This window comes from Epinephelus moara, chromosome 12, assembly GCF_006386435.1.
Source record: "Epinephelus moara isolate mb chromosome 12, YSFRI_EMoa_1.0, whole genome shotgun sequence".
Classification (NCBI taxonomy): Eukaryota; Metazoa; Chordata; class Actinopteri; order Perciformes; family Serranidae; genus Epinephelus; species Epinephelus moara.
The window spans coordinates 37,111,725-37,132,492 of record NC_065517.1 but is presented as its reverse complement, the minus strand read 5'-3'; the positions used below and the strand labels follow the sequence as shown (position 1 = coordinate 37,132,492).

Genomic DNA, 20,768 nt, shown 5'->3' with positions numbered 1-20,768 from the left:
ACAGGGCCATGTAGCTTTGGGATTTTTTTCTTCCTCATTAATAAACCCTTCATTTAAAAACTGCATTTTGTGTTTACTTGTGTTATCTTTGACTAATGTTTAAATTTGTTTGATGATCTGAAACATTTAAGTGCGGAAAACATGCAAAAAAGTAAGAAATCAGGAAGGGGGCAAACACTTTTTCACACCACTGTATGTTGTACAGATCATGTTGTACATGTTAACAGTCGTAGGTCAGTGTGTGTGTTTGTAGGAATGTCATGGGTTAGTGATTACCCTGAGCCACCATGGGCACTGATGTGTCAGCAAGTGATGGACTTTGCCTTTAATAAATAAACTCACCAACACGAAGCCTCCAGTTTTCTCTCCACCCTCTACACAGATGAGCTGATTCTCATCTAAGACAAAATAAACTGAACACACCCTCATGTATTGCTCAAACACAACTATGGGAAAAAGAAGCAGTTTAAGGGACAAACCTGAGGCAGTGAAGTCAAAGTCGTAGAAGGCCAACATGAGGAAATTCAACACAAGGAACATAAAGCCTGTGAATGTAATGAGGTTTGGAGCCAACCATGTCGGTAGAAACTGTTGAGGAAGAGACGGACAGAGACAAAAAGATAGTAACAGTTAATTAACACGTCATTCAAAGAGTCTCCTCATCAGAATACTGAAACTTAATTATAGAAGTAGACAGTAATTATTGCTGTCACACTTTATGGACAGTTACATAACTGTTAGGCTGAGACACTTTTAGCACAGGGGAGTGAATTTTGTAAAACACAATGTCATAGAGACAGATAAAGATAGATAAACAGCCTTAAAGAGAAAGTTTGGTATTTGACTAACTGGACCCCATTTTCACGTGAGCGTGACTGCTGTGTTCACACCTGCCCAAACGAACCGCACGTCAATGTACGTCCACTTAAAGTGTTTGTTTTTGCCACTGACAGGCTCAGATTGTTATTAAAGTGTCTGCCAACATTATGGAAAGGATCCCTACAGAGAAATTAAATGTTTCTTTGTACCTTTCGCTTGATCTGGTCTGTTTGTTCATGTGTGTAACCAAGTCTCAATAAGAAGGCTCATTCTGAAATATCATGAGAGGTGACTTGTTGCAGGAAAAACAGCAGTGGACACATTAGTGAGAGGTGAGGAGAGGAGTGATGGGAAGAGTTTGTCGTGTTGGAGTACAGAAATTGCAGCTCAGTGTTATCTAGAAGATTTTCTGTGTCACTGCTGAATATTTAGCTGATTATCACAATGTGGAGAAGTCTGCAAGATTTCAGAGTGAGACTTCTCCTTGAGTGCGACTTGGTTACACACGATACCAAACAGACGGCATCACTCAAAGGTCAGACACTGATGATAAAATGTTGTCACACAGTGTCAGTGGCAAAAACAAGCCCTTTAATGGACGTAAATTGATAATGCACAATCACCAGTAGAGATTACATTGCAGCCTTTTGTTTCTCTTTAAACTGGACCAATTTCAACAAGAGTGTCTCTCATTAGTCACTTAGACACAAAAACATGGGAAAATAGCATCCAGGTCCTTTTAACATAATGATCACATTAAGGATGAGCGATATGGTCAAAATCTTCTGTATGTAATTTTATATCACAGTAACAGTATTTATCACAATACAGTGACTATTTTGACAGCACAGTTTATTATTTACTTCTTTTATTGTGATCTTCCACACAAACAATAAACACTTTTTCACATGAGACAACAATAAAGTTAAAAACAAATCTCAAAACAGTAAAAATAAAATTCTTCCAAAAAAAAAAAAGCTTTAAGGTTCCTGAGAACGATAATTTCAAGTGTTACAGGTTTCTGTATTTACAGCGTCACTCTCCTCCTCCATGTCTGCCCAAATCACGTTACCTTGTGAGATAGCTGGTTTCACAAGAGCACATGGTGACACAAGACTCCAGCCTTGATTTCCTACATAGTCTGCCCTGAACAGCTCCTGTGGTACAAACTGTATTGCCAAATCTCTACTGGTGGACACATTTCTACTCTTCGCAGGTGGGGATACTGGTTGGGAAATTTGGGGTCGACAACAAACATGGCTTAATAGAGACAATTTCAAACACAAGTACACAAATCAGCTTCACTATAACTCGCAGCATTCACAGACAAACACTTGTCTTTATCTGGACACATTTTCCCCACAAATACAACATGCTAACGTTATTAGCACAAGCCTATGGCATTTTACATTGTATAAATTAGCCCAGCGGCTAGCAGAGATTTCCTCTGCTCATATGAAGCCAGGATAAATCACACACAAGACTTAAATGCTATTTCAGTGGAGGCTTTATTGTCTTCACAATTTATTGTTTCTTATCTGTGAAATTAAAGTAAATAAAAGCTTTGTTTCCACTGAGGGAAATGGTTTCAGCTTACAGAAACAGACAGGAGGTCTGCGTCTCTGCATTTCTGGGGAAGTGCATGTCAGGCTATGGCATAGGCTTAAGTTAAGTTAAGTTAAGTCCCACTGATTGTCACACAGTGTGTGAAATTCGTTCTCCGCATTTGACCCATCCCCTGAGGGAGCGGTGAGCAGCAGCGGTGCCGCGCTCGGGAATCATGTGGTGATCTAACCCCCCATTCCAAGCTCTATGTCGACGCAGAGCCTATGGTGTCACAGAAGTATAGATTCTGCCTTAGTTCCGGCTATATGTTGTCATATCGCCCAGCACTAATTCACAGGAGCCCAGACTCACTCAAGTGCATTTATCTCTGCATTCAGAACAACACGGTATCTCCAAAGGCCAGAACAAGCTATTACAGAGACTGGCGTGTTGTGACATACAAAGGAGGCGGAGGTGGTGGATAAGGCCGTCTTGTTACTGTATCACAGCAGACGGTTGGAAACCTCATTAATGATGTATGCCTACAGACACACAGACACACACAGACACACACACACACACACACACACACACACAGCTCAACAGGCCTTTCTCACCTTCACCACAAAGTTCCAGAAAGGGTGCATGACGTAGACAGACAGGGGATTGGAGTCCACTGCGCTGTACTGCAAAGAGACACAAATCAGATCAGTCAGGATGTGATTATCAAACACAAACAGTTTATATATGATTCATCTCATTGCAAGTGAACTACAGCTTGTAAAATAAAGGTCATATGGCGTCACGTGTAACTTGTTTACTGGATCATTCTGTTGGCCTGTCATCATGCAGATCAAAACAAACCTGATCCCAGGCTCGGATACTTTATCCAGGCATGTTGAAAATGTGTGGGTGCTACGGCGTAATGTAACCTCTCTGCTGCTCATACAAGTTCAGATGTGTGTAAAGGTGATTTTTGTGTGTTTGGTTATACTAAGCTTCCCAATTAAGAATAAAAATCCTGCCTCTCTGGTGCCTCCCAGTTTTCTTGGAGCACTTTTTAGTTTTAGATTTTACCCTTACACCTAGTTCACTTGGAAGGGGACTCAGATCTGCATTTTCAGGTGGTTACAAGAGGTTTAATTATTGATTTTAAAGGTAGGGTCTGGAGGATTTTCCAGTTGCTGTTTGTAAACACACATTCAAATTTGGCCCCTCCTATCAGGCTCAACTCTCCCGGGTGTACGGAGCCCGGAGGTACGGAAGAAGGCTTCACAGAAGAGGTTCAGGCAAGGCTCGCGCTGGTGCACGCTCGGACACGCTCGGGCACGGCACCTGCGCTCTCTCATTGGCTGGGGAAATCTCCGCCCAGAAGTGGTCCGAGCTCACAAAAACATCAAAATACAGTTAAAGGCCAGGAGCTCTGCAAACAGAGTCACCACCACACATCAGTAGAAGCCCATAGGTGATGATTAAGCAGGATTTCATTTGTATATGTCTATATTTTGTTTTGTTTGAAAATCCTCCAGATCCTACCTTTAAACTGCACTGGTGTCATAACTGCAGTGGACTCTCTGGAGTTCAAATGAACCACTACATACCTTTGTTTGCACTGAAGCAGTTAATACTACAACAGCCATCTGAGGACATGCAGCACTCTTCCTCAAACTTGGACAAGCTTGTGCTTGGTCTGAATCGTCTGATCCATTATCATGACTTTTTTAAATAAACAATAACAGATTACAGGCCTATTGATAATAACTCAGACACTTCATTTAAATGTCCACCGTGGCTTTAGAGAGTCATGATGCTGCTTAATATCAAAAGACTTTGTTCCTCAAATCAACAAGATAACCAATGTGATTAATCATCACCACGATCCACACTGTCATCTTGAACAAACAGAACTGTACATACACGCACAAACACAGACACACAAGTTGCTTTCACACCAAGGGAGGCGGCGGTTTCTGTTAAGCGTGACAGATGTGAGAGGCAGGAAGATGGATGACAGCTTTAAAGACGGAGCGAGACGATCAGCGGCACAATCCCTCTCTCTCGTGTGCTTTTGTCTGTGTGCACCTTTATTACAAACACTGCGTCAAAGAGAGTCCATCCATTCACTCACATTTGTCATTTTTCGTTCTCCTCCAGACGCTGAAGCTCGAGCACAGCGGCCGACACGTGGACTGAGCCACTTAAAAAGCAATTATTGGGAAAAAAGGTCCTGCATGATAAACAGCTCACGGAGCAGTTTCACTCGGTAATTAAAGAGAGTCTGGACGACCTACATCTGAGTCATTTAAGGACAATGAACAGGAAAATACATAACTAAAGAAATATATCGATCTAAGAACTGTTGCAAAACGTGGGTTAAAATGACTGAGGATATGAGTGCATGAAAACTGACAGTGCACAGTGTTAATGGGTAACAAGTATTTTTTTATCCGGATCATTTATCCCATGTTTTTGTGTCTAAATAACTACTAGAGGTTTTGAGTTAGACGGCTCAACCATTCGGGGCAAGTGTGCACCACCAATGTACGTCCACTGAAAGCGCTTGTTTTTGCCACTGACAGGCTCAGATTGTTATTATACATGTCTGACAATATTATGGAGATGATCCCTACAGAGATAGAGCTTTTTGTCCAGGACAAAGATCCTTTTTGTGCAACTACAAAACAGCCTTAACATCACTATTGCCAAACCCACCAGACTCCATTTAAACAAACAGTAATTTTATCATCATGAAACACACTTCATTCAAAGTTGACAGAAGCAAAATAAAACGAAAAAAGCCATCTTGGTTCATCTTTCGACTGCTCAGATCAGCCTCTCATTGGGCAGAACGAGCCACCCGCTGAAGTCCCGCCCTACCACCTCCGGTTGTGTAGCAGTTTTCAACACATCCTTTACTAACTTTTGCGGTGTTTGTTCTTGCAGGGATGTAGCCATTTTTCTGCCATGGTTCGCGTCCTGTAGGCGATATTCTTGTGGGCGTGTTACACCAAAACCTGTTTCCCCTCGGCAATATTTTTGCAAGCGCACCGTTGCTGTGGCACCGCCCAGAACGATTGTGATTGGTTGAAAGAAATAAAAAAAGCCGGGGCGTTTTTTTCCCTCCAATCTTAAAGTGAGAGTCGGCGCAGCCAGACCTTTCTTTTCTTGAGAAAGGTCTGGTGAGCGAGACTAGGTTGGAATAAACCCTTAATTCCCCCAGTTAGATGTAAAAATCTGCTGGCTCTACACACGCTAAAATTACTCTTAATTTAAATGGCGTCTGGTGGGTTTGGTGTTTTGGGGCTGTTTCTGGTTAATTGAAAAGGATCTTACTATTTGACAAAATGTCTATCTCTGTAGGGATCCTCTCTATAAATTGTCAGACACTTATATTAACAATCTGAGCCTGTGAGTGGCAAAAATAAGGGCTTTCATTGGCTGTACACTGAAGGTGCACAATTGCCCCCAGTGGTTACATTGCTGGTTTGCTGCTGCTGGTCTCTCGCCCAGTACTGGACCAATTTCAAAATCGCTTCTATTGCTTGTATGATAACTAGATGGATATGCTGTGTGTGATATTGATCATAAACTACTTATATCTACACGTATCAAAACTGGATAGCATTGTGTCCTTTAACAGCTGCCACTCCTGTTTCCTACAGTCCTCCACAGCCAGTGACAAGACAACAGGCTCTTTGTATCTGTGCTGCCACACTGATGCGCATCTTTATGGGCATTAAATAAACAACACAACATTTCAGTAACATTCAGAAAGGATGACACTGTTTCAAACCGTTTAACGACACAATTCTGTGGTCGCAAGAATTTCTCAGAAAAGTGATTTAACTTGTCACCGCCCGTTTATTGTCGGGGCTTCCCATCACTGTGCAGGTTCAAGTTGGGTGCTTTCACTGAGTTATCCTTCACAGCAGCTACTTGGGTCACTTTATCAGCTGTTTTCACAATATTAGCGAAATAACTGGCCGTCAGTACAAAGAGGAGGCATTCAGGGACTCTCTGAAATGTGTGGAAACAAAATGTAAAGCCTTATTTTACACACAGGCAATGCCGAAGGGAAAGATGAGCTAGCTAACTACTAGCACAGTTGCGCCAATGTCAAGCTAAAGACGGCAAACAAGCAGACTTCCGGGAGTCACTTTCAAAATAAAAATACTACTCGTCAACATCATAAACTAAGCAAAGATAGGCTAAGCTAAGACTTTATTAACAGCAGCTCAAGGGTCAGAAGCAAGAGGGAAGAAATGGAAAAGTGATTGAGTGCTAAAAGGATTAAAAAAAAATACAAATAAGATAAATTAATATATCTATAAACACCTTTCACTTGTACAAATATGAATAAGTCGATGACTGATGGTTACATAGGATAACTGAACACACATGGTGTGTAGTATATTTACTGTTAATAAATAGAAATATAGCCTACAAATGTTTTTTGCACAGTAAGTTGTAAATTATTGCATGGTAGGAAACTGCACAGCCATGTTACACAGAATAACTAGGATGTAGATGTATGTATGATTGTGTCCAAAGACTGACACTGACATTTAAGATGTGACTTTGCAAAGTTTAAATAACATTACTTTTATTCCATCTTGTGAAGGGCTCTTTGCATGAGTAAAGTATACTCTCAATCAACAAATATAAGATGATACAGGTGTTCCTCAGGGTCATTGTCCTGACCTGTGAGACCTATGAGTCGTTGGCACTTTTTAATCTATATTGCCATGTGAAAAAAAGGCATTTTATTTTTTGCAAAAACCCTACAGTGTGCCTTGGGTTGTTATTGAAGGAGATCTGCACTTTACATTCTTATATATAGTATACTTTACGGATGCAATGAGCGCTTCATAAGATGGAATAAACACAGTGCAGCTGAAGTATCCAGGGAGCACCTGTATGTGACTACTACTACTCCTTTATCATCATTATTGTCTTTATTTAATGGACTTATAATGCAGAGTGTAATGCTGTTTTACTTTCGTTCTTTAAACCTGAATGCTATTGAGTCAGGGGTTAGTGAGAACGGGAGCATAAACATCAACAGTATGGTCATAGCAGCAAACATAAACAATCAAAATGAAACTGAGCAGATCATACTTTTGGTAAATGACCACATTAAACCGTGCTTTTATTTTCCTAGGACGTTTTCATGAGCTGCTGGTATGGCGCTAGCTCACTGTGGCTACCTTCACACACGTTTGCTGTGGAAGCACCCTGCAGATCGTGACAGCTAGCTGTTAAACACACTGTCGGCTCAGTGGCTAACGTTAGCTGCTAGCATGCTATAAATCATACCTTGTACTTGTCGAAGCCCGCGAGCTGGTCCTGAGTGACATATTCGTAAAGAGCCATGGTGGCGCTGTCTGGCTCCCCAGTGAGATAGATATATATCTCTTTCCTTTGGAAATGTAAGTCCCAAACGTTAGCTGCCCACTCGAAGTACCATCTAGCTTAGCCGCTGTCGTTCACGCCGGGTGAGGTGATGTCGAACATTTGGGCCCCTCCTACGGAGCGTGAGCATCCAGCTGGCCGGAGCTCACTAGCGCCCCCTCTGGCCTGGAGGTTTGCGATTAAAAAAATAGGAAAAACGTAATTTAATCCGCTCGAATGCAAAAAAATTATATTATTTTAAATAATTATTGTGTCTCTAGAGAAAAACAATATGAATAACAGTTGCTGAGGTGTCGCATTTTTGTTTTATTTGTGTTAATTCATCACTACGGTCAGATTTCTATTTCTACGCTCTTAAACGTGACGTGGCTTTCCGCTCCGACCGGAAGTTATAGACCGATCTGCCTGTTTTGTGCCGAGCAGCTCAAGTGTCGCTCAAACCGGGAGAAAAAGCCAAAATTAAGTCATAACGTAAGTAATAACATTAGTGAAACAACATTGCAGTATTTTTAATTTTGTAATTTTCTTGAAGCTTTATATGTAGCGTTCCCTGTGTTGGTCAGTTCAGACAGTGCTGCTTGTATTAGCTAGCTAGCTAGCTAGGCTAACGTTACGCAGATTGATTTTTCAAATAAAACGTCACCATGTAATCACTGATAAAGTAATGATTTGTACTCCGATAACTCAGATTATTTTCACATTCACACGCAAACAATGCATGTATAGAATCCAGTGAGTGGCATGTCAGGTGTTAGCATATCACTGCCTGTCAGATGGCAATTATATTTACATAGCACATTTCATGACACGTAAACTCAAAATGCTTTACATTGATAGCAACATATAGAGGAAAATACGAGAACATAAGACACATCAACATATATAAGAAGTGAGCATAAGCATGAGTCATTAACATCAATCTTTACTTCTGGTTTTTGAATTATTTTTTCTTCTGTCCAGGCAGCCATTTATTGCATTTTCCCCCAATATAAGGATTAAAAACTGACTTCCTGAGATCATAAACATGAATATCATGCCTACTATTATTGTGAATATTAAATAGCCATGTGTGCAACTTAACTTCATTTAAATGGATGCAAACAAGTGACAGAAAAGTAAAAAAAAATGCATTCACATATCTCAAAGATGGACAGAGATGATGCAAAGTAAACATGAGTTAATAGTTACCTGATAAAGCATGCAGAAAACTGAATTGCTCTTTATCTGCTCTTGACTAAATATACTTTTCTTGCAATATACTTTTTTCATACACTTTTACTAATATGTCTCTACCTTTGCAGAATGGTGACGGACGTGCAGCTGGCCATATTTGCCAACATGCTTGGCGTGTCACTGTTCCTGCTGGTTGTGTTGTATCACTACGTTGCTGTCAATAACCCCAAGAAACAGGAGTAGAATCCCCACCAATATGATTGGAGAGGTGAGTGCAGTTTATGTCTGCGCTAACATGGTTCAGCACTTTGGTATCTTTTTTTTTTGTGGTTGCCGATATCTAAGTTTCGTGTTATATTTGCATGAAACACTCAGAATTAAAGGTCATCACGGCACATGGAGAGACACTTAGACTTTCCAGTTCAGTACATGGCTTTAAGTTGTCATTTGATAATAGAGCATCAGCAAAATGTGGAGGAACCATACTTAAATGTTTGTTAGTGACTTCTCTTAGTCTTGTGTCAAAGTCAAAACAGATTCAACCACAAAACAACTATTCCTTCCAGGGTTGTTTCCTGTGAACCTGCTCACAGTCTTTTCCTCCCCACAGGTGAGATGGGACTCACTGCCACCACCATGGAAACAACATTCCCCACTTCAGTCCCAAGAGATGAATTTCTTTGTTATATTGCACACTAGTGTTTTTTCTAATAAAAATATGTGAATGCCGTTTGCATTGTTTCACTTATTTCTAAAGTTATTCTGCAGCCTCACACTTAAGATACATTCTCAATGACTTATTATAATGTTAAAAAAAGGGAGTTGTTTTTCCAAGTTGATTTATTCAAACTTCACGTTTGATTCAAGTTCCAACACAGTATCATATCAGTCACAGTATAAGTAATTTGGTAAAAATCAGTCCATATGTCACTGGGTTTAGGATATGCTTATTACATTTATAAAGACACGTCCTGTAACTGTTTGCTTACACAAAATATTTATGATATGAATATATATATATATGTATGGTAATAAATTACAGGGTCTTACACTGATGAGCTGTGGAGCAAAAAGCTCCAAAGGAATGTGTCGGGTAAATTATTTTCAATACACATAATATGTAGTGTGTGTATAAAAGTATTAACACACCCTTTGGACTTTATCAGGTTTCACTACTTTGACTGTTACTTTTAAATCACTTGTGTGACAGTAAGATGATGTGGAAAGTGTCTGACATCACGGTTCTCTGGTGGGCTGCGGCAGACGCAGCCACTGCCAGGCTACATGGGATTTGGTGTCCTCTCTCAGGAGGGTCCATTTCACATTGATAATGAGGGTGGCCTGCTGTAGGCAGATTTACACTTGTGCCATCTTTTTTCATTTTCGATAACCGTCCTTATTTTACAGGTGATTTTCAGAGGGCTGGGTACCTGTACACAATACCTGAAGGTGTTCACCGAAGTATACGAATACCAAGTAGTAATTAAACTCGTCAAATGATTTTTACATTCATACATCCATACATTGTATGGTTCTGCTTGTTTATAATCACTGCAAGTGTTTTTTTAGGTTATTGTTGGGGCTTTTTTTGCCTTTAGTGACAGGATACTTTAAATATTTTGATGCATGGTGGGAGGACGACATGCAAGGAAGGACTGCAGGCTGGAATTGAGCCTGCGGCCGCTGCTGCAGGGACCCTGCCTTTCTATGTGAGGCGTATGTCCTACCTACTGAATGACTGGGCGCCCCCACTACAAACGTCCTTATATTTAATGCAATGTGTAATAGGCCCACTACTGCAGCCGAGTTGACAGTTCAGTGAGCCGAGCTGCCACCAAAACGCTCCAATGTAAGGCCATACTAAATGCCTGTGATGGGTATCAAATACTCTGGTATCAGTGTCACTCAAAGGGTACTGGTGTCATCATTTTTTTCAACACTACCCAGCCGTACAGCCTTGATTTTTTTTGTTACATTACTCTGATTGGTACTTCTCAGTAGCCTTGTCATTATCGTCCTTTCTAACAAGTAGCTTGACCTTTCGGGCACAAGTGTATTTATGCTACAGTCACTTGTCACACACAGGTGATCAACACTCAGTCACAATTCAGCTGGCTGGACCAGTGATAACTGTACGAATGGGACTGAATATATACAGCTTATTCATTATTCATTTATATTTGCACTTCCTGGGCTCACTACTGTTTTAAAATTCACATTTGAATTTCTTTGCTGTTGTCAAAAATCCTCCTTGAGAAAGTCCATTGGGGATGAATTCCTTTTAGACGCACTATATGCACAACACAAACAACTTCTGGAATAACTGCATTAAATACACACTTCACTCACACATTTGTTTCTACAGTCACAATGGAAATCAGGAGGTTATAAAGGTGCTGCTGTGCTTGTCAGTCTGAATTAAAATCAACCCTTTGCTGTAACAGTAAAAATACTTAGTGCATTACAGTGTTGGTCAGAGTGCATTGAACATCTTTCTGTGGGAGCAGAAGGCAACGAAATGAACTACAAAAAAAAGGGATATGTGAAGTACAGTAACGGTAGCTGAAAGGTTAAATGATATTTCAAGTCTACGGATTTTTGATCAGGTGGAAAACTTCAGCCACAGTCGTGGTTTCATTGAGCAAGGCACTAAAGCTCAAGCTGCTGCAGTGAAGCTGCTCAGTGGCACCGGGCAGCTCTGCAGTTTGACCATGTTGAACGTTATGGTTGAAAACACCATGTTTGCTCTGTAAAAATCTGAATAGTATGAGAATTGTTGTATTGCACATTAAAATGCCCTCAAATAATCCCTCTGTGATGACAATGCCCGCTCCTGTTTCCTCTAACTGGTTTCATCACATAAAGTAACTTAGGTTCACATTTAGCAGATACGAACACGAGTCTCCTCTTCCGTGCAGTTCCTACGCTTCTCCACACAGCGTCACTGTCTCACACATGTTCACCGTCTCAGGCAGAGGCATCACAGGAGCTTCCTCAACCTTCAAACACAACACCACACAGCCAAGTCAAGTTTTAATTTGATTAATTCATGTTTTCAGCATTCGTTGACACACAGTCTTTATGTGTCGCTTCTCACCTGTTGCACTGTTTCATCCTGCTCGTGTGCAGTTTCTATAATCGCATTTCCTTTGTAGTGGAGACTCCTGTCTGGGCTCTTCTTCATCAGTGCTTTAGAGGCCAACTGCATGGCGCCCTCTTTCCCTGATACACCTGTAGAGTGAAATAAAAGACACGTTAACTGTGGATACGTGCAGAGTGTCATTAGTTTTGCAGGTATTAGGACAAACTGAACTTTGGTGCTGGATCTCAAGGTGCAGCCAGACGGAGGAAGGGGGTTTGGTTTGTCGAGCCCAGCATGATGTGGTACTGCAGGCTTCATCACATCGTGACCTAAAGCAGGCACTGGGGCAGTTTGCAGCCGAATGTGAAGCGGGTCAGGATGAGTCAGTACCTCCAAGTCTGAGGACATGGTAATGGTGGACTGCCCCCTCTGGGTTGGTAGGGACTTACTGCCCCAAGCAAAGGAGTTAAAATATCTCTGGGTCTTGTTCACGAGTGAGAGTACAATGGAGCGTGAGATGGATCGGCACAGTTGTGAGTGCTGTGCTGGATGGTTGTGGTGAAGGGAGAGCAGAGCTGGAAGGCAAAGCTTTTGATTTACTGGTCCATCTACGTCCCAACCCTCGCCTATGGTCATGAGCTCTGGGTAGTGACAGAGAGAATGAGACTGTGGATACAAGCGGCCAAAATGAGTTTCCTCGGAAGGGTGGCTGGACTCAGCCTTAGCGATAGGGTGAGGAGCTCGGACATCCGGATGGAGCTCAGAGTAGAGCCGCTGCTCCTTCTTGTCGAAAGGGGTCAGTTGAGGTGGTTCAGGCAGCTAATCAGGATCCTCCTGGGCGCCTCCTGTTAGAGGTGTTCTGGGCACGTCCAACTGATAGGAGGCCCCGGGGCAGACCCAGAACATGCTGGAGGGATTATATATCTCATCTGGCCTGGGAACGCCTTGGGGTCCTCCAGGAAGAGCTGGAAAGTGTTGCTGGAGAGAGGGGCGTCTGTCCCCACAACCTGGCTTCGGATAATCGGTTGAAAATGGATGGATAGACGGATGGATGGAAATTTGGTGCTGAAGGTGGCAACAGAAGAAAAGTGCAGTTATCTTTAATGTCTGTACCAGATTTCATGGCAATCCAGTATAGTTATAAAGTAATGGCCAAATGAAGATGGTACTCTGTTCAACAAAAGGTGGAAAGCACACTAACTGCCATTTCATAAGCCTTTTTCTTTAAACCAAAAGTGCCATGTAGTGGGGTCAGTAAATAAGAAAATGGTTCACGAGGCTTCACTTGGCCATCAATAGCCGTCGAGGTACTTCAATCAGTGTGAGAGAATATAGGGGATGGCAAAAGTCAGTCGGACACAGTGTGTGAGGACCTCGAATGTCTGTACAAAATTTTGTGCCGAGCCATTTAAGTGGATAAAGAACTATTTCACTGATTAAAGCTGGAGTGTAGGACTTAACATATAAATGAACGTCTGTTACATTCAAGCCCTTGCTGAATGAGTTCACATAGTGCCGATTAAGTCTAGCGCCCCCCCCAAAAAAACTTTCAGTATTTTGTTGTATTCCAGAGTTATGGTGTCACCCTAAGTGTTTCATTTAAGTCATCCAGCCAGAGGTGAAGGAGGCAGCACAGGGGGAGTCTGGAGGAAGATCCTTGCATCCATGAAATGTTTCAGGAGTGGACGCTCCAGGTAAGAAAAGATACTCAGTGTTCAGAGGAAGGACGACAGTCAAATATTTGCATGACTTGTAAAGAGCACTCCAGGGGGTGAAGGAGATGTGGCGAGTTCACCTGCAGGCATATGTCATTAACACAGGTAAAAGTTTGTGTAATTACTCTCACTGCCAGAGGGCAGAGACAAAAGATGAAAAGTTAGAGCAGTGGCGCCAAAAGTCAGAGGATCACCCTCTGGGCACCATGAATGTCAGTGCAAAGTATGAAGGCAATCTATCCAACAGTTGTTGAGATATTTTAGTCTGATTAGTGCTGTTCTAACTGTCAGAAGGACATCGTCATCCAGTGTCAGTTACACCGCCAGCGTGGCTAAAAGTGTAGTCAAAATTATGACATCAGCACTAACAAACTAATAAAGGGCCTGGTCATGTAAAACCCATCTTTTATTAAATGACAAATCTGCAGAATCCTGTACCTCACTATCCAATCATTGATTAGATAACTGACTCTGGATCAATCAGCTAACAACACGTGCATGTGAATGTGTGTATACATGCCTGACAGCGACAAGTGTCGATGGAGGCCGGGTTTGAGCAGCTTCCAGACCTTCATGGTGGCCGACTCCTCCTTTCCTCCAGATGAGACGGGGTTAATGCTGGTAGGGGACGTTTTACTGTCGGGTGCAGGAGGGGTTTCCGTCGACCCCGCCCTCCGGATGGGGATGCGGCTCAAGTGAGGTTGCAGCTCACACCTGGGCGGGCAACAGAGAGGTTCATATTTATTCGCTCCTTATAAATGAATCATAGCAGGGTGAATATGTGATGTTTCATGGTGACATGCAGATGTGTCACCTTTTCAATTAGGGGTTCAAATCCTATTGTTTTTGTGCCTTTTTTTTAACTTCCCAAACATTTTTTTCACGCTATAGGGGTGCTATAACAAGGGTCTAACACTGCAGTTTTGGAAAGGCTATGCAACACACATGGTGAGTCTGACTGACTTGAAATTCGACACACGTCCAGTTCGATGTGCTTTACAAAAAGCCCAAAGAGCAATTTTCGTCCGCATGACTAGATTTTTTTGGTATTCTGATTTTGCTGAAAATCACATTTTTGAAATCTCCTCCTAAACTGCAGGTCAAATTGCTACCAAATGTTCTGTGTATCAAAACAAGACCAATCTCGTCAAAAGTTGTTCATGGGCCGACCTAAAACCAGACCCTGTCACTCCGTTCGTAGTCACCTTCACAGCTGAATGAAGCACCCTACATCAAGGTGTAGGTGATAAATACAGAGGCAAGCTTTGAGACACTCTTCCCTCTCTGTGGCAGAAAAAGGAGCTGTTGTTATATGTTGTAACCATGGAGACAAGCAAATTACTCCCATTTTATGTTCTTTATATGTATTTGTTTCACTTTTATGTGATTCATGCTGCTGTTTACTGGAAATTTAGTAGCACATAGTGTCCTTTTGCCATTAAAATAAATAAATGAATTGATAAATAAGTACATAAATAAACAAATAATTAATACATAAAAGGGTATAAAACTTATCGCTGAGATTCACTGGTGACACTTCTTGTCTTTTACTATTGTAAACATCTTGTTTTTCATTCTGATGTTTATAAGCTGCTCATTTTGCAACAGTTCCTTTAACACTTCACTGTGACATAAACACGACTACCGTTTTGTAAAGACTTGGAGAGGTGTACCTTTGATCCTAAACTCAGTGTAGAATTGAAGATGTTAATATCTGTATGACAATATTAAATTTTAGTTTCCTCGGGGTAGTCACACGGTACTGTATTTGTACGGAGCTTCTTTGATGACGAACACAGTTTTATTTTGCACATGGTCAGTAAGTCGCCTCTGAACAGGCTCGCTGTCTGGAGGATTTTATAACCCACTTCCACTCCTCACTAATTGGTTTGGGGTTGCACTTAATGTGGCGGACACTGAAACAGAGTGTACGTGGATAGGGAGAGGCTGTAGAGGCTGGTTTGGAAAAAGGCCTAATTGCATTTTTAAGATACTGACCGATTAACTTTAACTGGGGTGAGGCTCAACACATTAATAGACCTAACTCCGTAACGTTGGGGCCAATCATCAAAAAACCTGCAGAATATGTCCACATAAGTATCTGAAACATATCCTAAAAGTTTCATTTAAACTGACAATGAGGGGATGTTGCAAATGTAAAAAAAATGGGCGTGGCATAACATAAATCAAACCAGATCAGAAAATCAATCAGAAAATATTTATCCAGTCATCACAATGTTGAACCATGTGTGTAAAATTATTTTTAAATCACCCAATAGAGGGCACTACAGAAGCGTATTGCATTCACTTGACAAATTAAAAAAAAATCTGTTTTATTGAGTAATTTTTTCTGAGTATTTTTTTCTGAGTTAAGAGAGCAATATAACAACACACACTTTCATTCCTTTCTTGAGAGCTCGATATAATGGAAGCAAACATGACCCGCTTGTTTAGTTTAATCCAGTTTTACTTTGTTTTGGGTTTGAGACACTGGGAGATACTCTTGTCTTTAGGTCATATAGATGGTGTTATCATTAGTTTGTCAACTTTACGCAGGCACCTTAAGACTTTGCGGTTGTTCAGACGAAAAGCTCATTCAGATCTGCTGGACACTGCAGTGTTTCTCCAGAATCAGTTGGACACATAACCCAAAACAAAGTAAAACTGGATTAAATTAAACAAGCGGGTCATGTTTGCTTCCATTATATCGAGCTCTCAAGAAAGGAATGAAAGCGCCTGTTGTTCTATTGCTCTCTTAACTCAGAAAAAATGACTCAATAAAACAGATTTTTTTTTATTTGTCAAGTGAATGCAATACGTTTCCATAGGGCGCCACCAGTTTAAAAAAAAGTGCATTGGCCTGGTGCAAAATTTGGCCATAAATTGACGAGAATTTCTCCAAAAATCATCAGACTTGATGATATTGATATTTGTAATAAGCTGCTGAAACATGGCCTGAAATTGTTTTTGCAACTGACTGATTGGGGGTGACAGCGTTGGCGCAGAAGGGCGTGGCCTGGCAGAGACATGGTCTCAAAAGAATCAGGGTCTGTCTCACCATCATAAAACCTGTTAGTTATTTTTAAAGCAGGTGTTGTAACTGTCAAAGTTCTTTTCACTTCTAAGGGTCTTTGCTGGCTTAAACCCCAGAACTTCAGCTTGTGGACGTATCCATCATTGTCTTCACTATTGTGCTCTGTTTTTCACATTTATATAATTCGTTTTTTTTGTATTCCAACCCTTTTTTACATCATCACACACCCCTTTGTCTTGAAAATGTTCCCGTGAGATTTAAGACAACAGACAAGACTGGACTCACTTGCTAAATTTGATGGAGGACAGGATGTGTTCAGGCCCCAAGTCTTTAGTCGTCTGTGACAGATGGAGACATCACAGTGAGACTTCATAAACCAAGTGTATGTTGTGCGTAGGATATGTTGTAAAATAAAAAATATATATTATGCAAGAAATGAGGAGGATTTGCTGTGCGTGAGTGAGCCAGCATGGTCAGCTAACCTCTGTGCGGGCCTCTGCAGGGTGATGAGTGATAGTGAGGGTTCGGCAGCCTCTCCCCACACGCCCAGCACGCGTGGGGAAAGGCATTCTGGACCAACCCGCTGAACTGGGTCCTCCTGCCTGAAAGTCTGGGCAGCTGAGGCCTGTTAACCAGACGAAGGGACATAAATACGAGGAGCAGAGAGGACAGGAGAAACAGAGGGTGGCAGACGAGTGACACAATGTTTAAAGATGGACACCATGTTCATGGAAACAAAACAAAACAGATTCTTCTTCTCTTTATCCCACACACAGCACTTCAGTGGTTTGACTCACAGTCTAACAGGAGAGAGGTTTGACTATCAATAAGTTTTATAACCAACTACATCCTACATGAAGCTGAAATATAAAGATTACACACACACACAGAATCAACAGACAGCAGAGGACCCACACACAGAAGTTGCTTCACAAAGGGATAGTTTTTATTCCAGAGGTTAAACAGAGAGGCGGTAAAAGACAGCAGCACATTCAAGAAGGTGATATTCTGTTACACAGACAAACACTGAACTACCATACCGTCGTCTGGTATAGAAGGTTAGCACCACATTGAAGGAAACGGCACAGTTCTCATAAGGAGCATAAAGCAGAGAGACCTAGTGAGAATGTGACTATGCATACAGTGTGTTCCCACCTAAAGCTTCCTTATGGTATTTTGGATATAAGCTTTAGGACTGACACAACCGGGAAACAGGACGTTTAAGTTCACAGTGAGAAAGCAGAATGAAACTACAGTACACTTTCTACAGTTGTCAGGGCACTGATCTAGAGTCACTGCGTTGAATGCAGCAGGCAGAGCAAATGTGAAAACCGTCATCTTAGTGATATTAAAGGAGCACTGAGTCAGATTTTTATGTCCTCAGAGAGCGTCATGACCATCACATTTACAGTTTGAGTTTCACTCCTGCTCAACTTACAGGCATTTAGTCCATATTAGAAAACATTTTCGAGAGAATCACTGGCGTCATTTTTAGTTTGATATCTCTGATCAGCGACAACAACAAAAGTCCTAATACGCCCCTTTAAGTTAAAGCTGGGGTAGGCAGTTTCATTTTGGCGTCACTGGGCAAGCATCCCATATAAATTTTGACCATACTGTAATTCAAGTGGACTGAGACAACACTAGACTTCCTTCTCTTGGCTCTGTTACGAAGAAAATGTTAAGAAAAGGTCGTGACAAGAGACTTTGGCCAATCGCAGGTCATTTCAGAGAGAGGGCGTTCCTATTGGCTGATGTACAAATGCAGATGTGTGTGCACGTCCCTTCAGTGAAAGCCTGATTCAATGGCGGAAAATTCTGCAGAGAAAGTTGCTATTCCAGCATTGGCAAGAACTGCCTACGCTGCAAAGCAACCCAAAAATGGAAGGCGGATTTATCAAATAGTGAAACGACAACAGAGTCGGACAACAAGTAAAATAAGACCGTTGTCAGTATTGGCAAAGTTATTTTAGAGATATAGGGAAAATGTTGCTAATAGTTTAGCCTTCTGGTAACCGAAGCTAAAGGCTCACAGTTGCTACTGCATGTTAATGTTTATCTAGCTATCGTTAGCTAGAGCCTTGGATCCCTGTGTGTCCTCTGCCTCACTCTCCACGACTACAGACCAATTTGCCAGGAGGAGAGCAGGCAGCAGCCCCGGAGGAATGGACTGCCCTGACTCCCCACCAGATCAGCAAGTTTTCTGTTGCTGCCGTTTACACAGGTTAGACATGGTACTGCCGCTGACCACCAGCCTGCTGTGACCAAGTGGCAACATCAGAAGCCGAAAAATAACGCCAACATGGAAGTACCAAGGACTGCAGTTCTTCAAATGGCCTCTTGAGGCCCTGATCACACAGGAAGTGTTGTAGCAGCTGGAGGCATGTTTTTGTAATTGATGTTAATGAGAATGAAGCTTTTTGCTTGATGTTTTTATGTTGCGATGCAAACTGCGTGTCTGCACTCTAAGCGCCTGGTGTTTTTGCCGGAGTGTTCTGAACTTCTTAAGTTCAACTCAGAGCAGAAAAATGCCTCATGTCATCTCCGCCTTTTCCCCATTGTCCATTTATGATTTGAGAGGTTCTGTGGTGGTCGCGACAACAAGTTTACAGCTGGCAAACAGTGGAGGAGAAACTGGTGGTAGCAGTTGCTGGATACACAGTATTACATACACCCATATTTAAGGGTAGGGCTGCTTGAGTGACAGACTGTCTGCAAGGTGTCGCCACAGTCGCTGCAGTCTGCGAGTCTGATCCACCCGCCTCTCCCTCCTTCACAGCTCCAACCTCTCATCCAAGTATGGTCACTTCTGGCTCTAAAAAGCAAAGACAGCGACGACCAAATTGCTCAACTTGGGACTTCAAAATGGCAGTCCACAAACAAATGGCTGACATCACGGAAGCTACGTCCACTATTTATACAGTTTATTTTCCAGTCCGAGCTGCAACCTTCTAGGCTGAAAAATGAAGCCAACACAGAAGTGCAAAAAACAGCAGTTCTTTGAACGGCCACTTGAGGCTGGCTCCAAGAGCGAGTCAGTCCCCACAGACCCCTGTGTTAAGATGCCCAACTTTACAGCGGAAATAAACATGTTTGCAGCATGGTACACAGTGTTGGTCTCCACAGCTAATTCCTACATTCAAGACAACTGTGCGGAGGGTGAATCTTTAATATAACTCACCTGTTAAATGTTATTAAGGCTTAAAGTTCACATAATTAAGGGTAGGCGGCTTTAAGTCAGATCCACCCTTCGCTGCTCCACAGCTGCAGGAGTCCACAAACCAATGGGTGACGTCATGGTAGCTACATCCATTATTTTGGGGGTTTGCACTGGCTGAACAAAAGCTGCTACAGCCCCTGACCAACGGTTCATCTTGGGAGCCGCTGCCTGCTCTCCTGCTCTGGAAAGCAGTTCACAGCAGTGGGAAGCAAGCTGGAGGGACTGTGGGGTGGCTAATTCTTGTCTCATTTGTGGTCTGATAACGAGCGAGGGCTAAGCAAGTACACTGTGAGCCACACTACAATGACAAAAGATTAAATAAATCAAAGTGCGGCCGTGGTTGTCTGGTGGGAGGGGCTTAGGACAGTGAGAGGAGAGCTGCAGGAGGAGGATGTTTTTTCAGACTCTGCCGTTCTGTTTCACCTTTTCCAGATTTCTGCCTACCCCAGCTTTAATGTCCGAACATGATCTGCAGATATATATATATGTGTGTATATATATTGTTTAACCGTACAGTGTTTTAGGCCTGTGCACTCAAAAAGCCACTAAATTATAAATAAATTGTAACTACTTCTTCCTGTTTTTCGCAACCTGTAACGGCAAACAAAGCAGATGAGGGGGCGGGATGAATGACCTACCAAAATATAATCCAAGAGTTCTGGTTAAATAGAAAATTAGCAGAGCCTCAAAAACCTACTGCCTACAACCGACATCAGAGCAAGGCACACCATAACTACAACGTCACAATGCACTGGAACAGACGATAGC

General features: G+C 42.0%; 4 protein-coding genes across 7 annotated transcripts in view; 2 read left to right on the top strand and 2 right to left on the bottom strand.

Moving 5' to 3' along the window:
• selenoi (selenoprotein I) overlaps positions 1–8,246 on the bottom strand; it is a 25,465-nt gene extending 17,219 nt beyond the window's left edge. Inside the window, exons 1-3 of the mRNA XM_050058694.1 lie at positions 7,681–8,246; positions 2,982–3,050; positions 480–588 (exon numbers count right to left, since the gene is read on the bottom strand). Of these exons, the coding sequence (XP_049914651.1) occupies positions 480–588; positions 2,982–3,050; positions 7,681–7,737 (235 nt within the window). The 5' untranslated portion in view covers positions 7,738–8,246. The remainder of the gene's footprint in view (positions 1–479; positions 589–2,981; positions 3,051–7,680) is intronic.
• The window catches only part of LOC126398977 (hormonally up-regulated neu tumor-associated kinase), a 987,429-nt gene that overhangs the window by 230,579 nt on the left and 736,082 nt on the right, over positions 1–20,768 (top strand). The window lies entirely within an intron of this gene.
• ost4 (oligosaccharyltransferase complex subunit 4 (non-catalytic)) lies at positions 8,243–9,681 on the top strand. The gene is made up of 3 exons (XM_050058708.1): positions 8,243–8,247; positions 9,078–9,217; positions 9,560–9,681. The coding sequence occupies exon 2, from the start codon at positions 9,079–9,081 to the stop codon at positions 9,190–9,192; it is 114 nt and encodes a 37-aa protein (XP_049914665.1). The 5' UTR covers positions 8,243–8,247; position 9,078; the 3' UTR covers positions 9,193–9,217; positions 9,560–9,681.
• Positions 9,558–20,768, bottom strand: part of agbl5 (AGBL carboxypeptidase 5) — a 230,639-nt gene continuing 219,428 nt past the window's right edge. For all 3 annotated transcript variants that reach the window (XM_050058663.1, XM_050058664.1, XM_050058665.1), the window contains 5 exons: positions 17,263–17,405; positions 17,066–17,118; positions 14,267–14,460; positions 12,047–12,180; positions 9,558–11,948 (listed from right to left, as the gene is read on the bottom strand). In XM_050058663.1, the coding sequence (XP_049914620.1) occupies positions 11,871–11,948; positions 12,047–12,180; positions 14,267–14,460; positions 17,066–17,118; positions 17,263–17,405 (602 nt within the window). In that variant the 3' untranslated portion in view covers positions 9,558–11,870. The remainder of the gene's footprint in view (positions 11,949–12,046; positions 12,181–14,266; positions 14,461–17,065; positions 17,119–17,262; positions 17,406–20,768) is intronic.

Excerpts from the sequence above, each read along its gene's own strand:
- ost4 (XM_050058708.1), top strand. The coding sequence starts at position 9,079 with ATGGTGACGGACGTGCAGCTGGCCATATTTGCCAACATGCTTGGCGTG.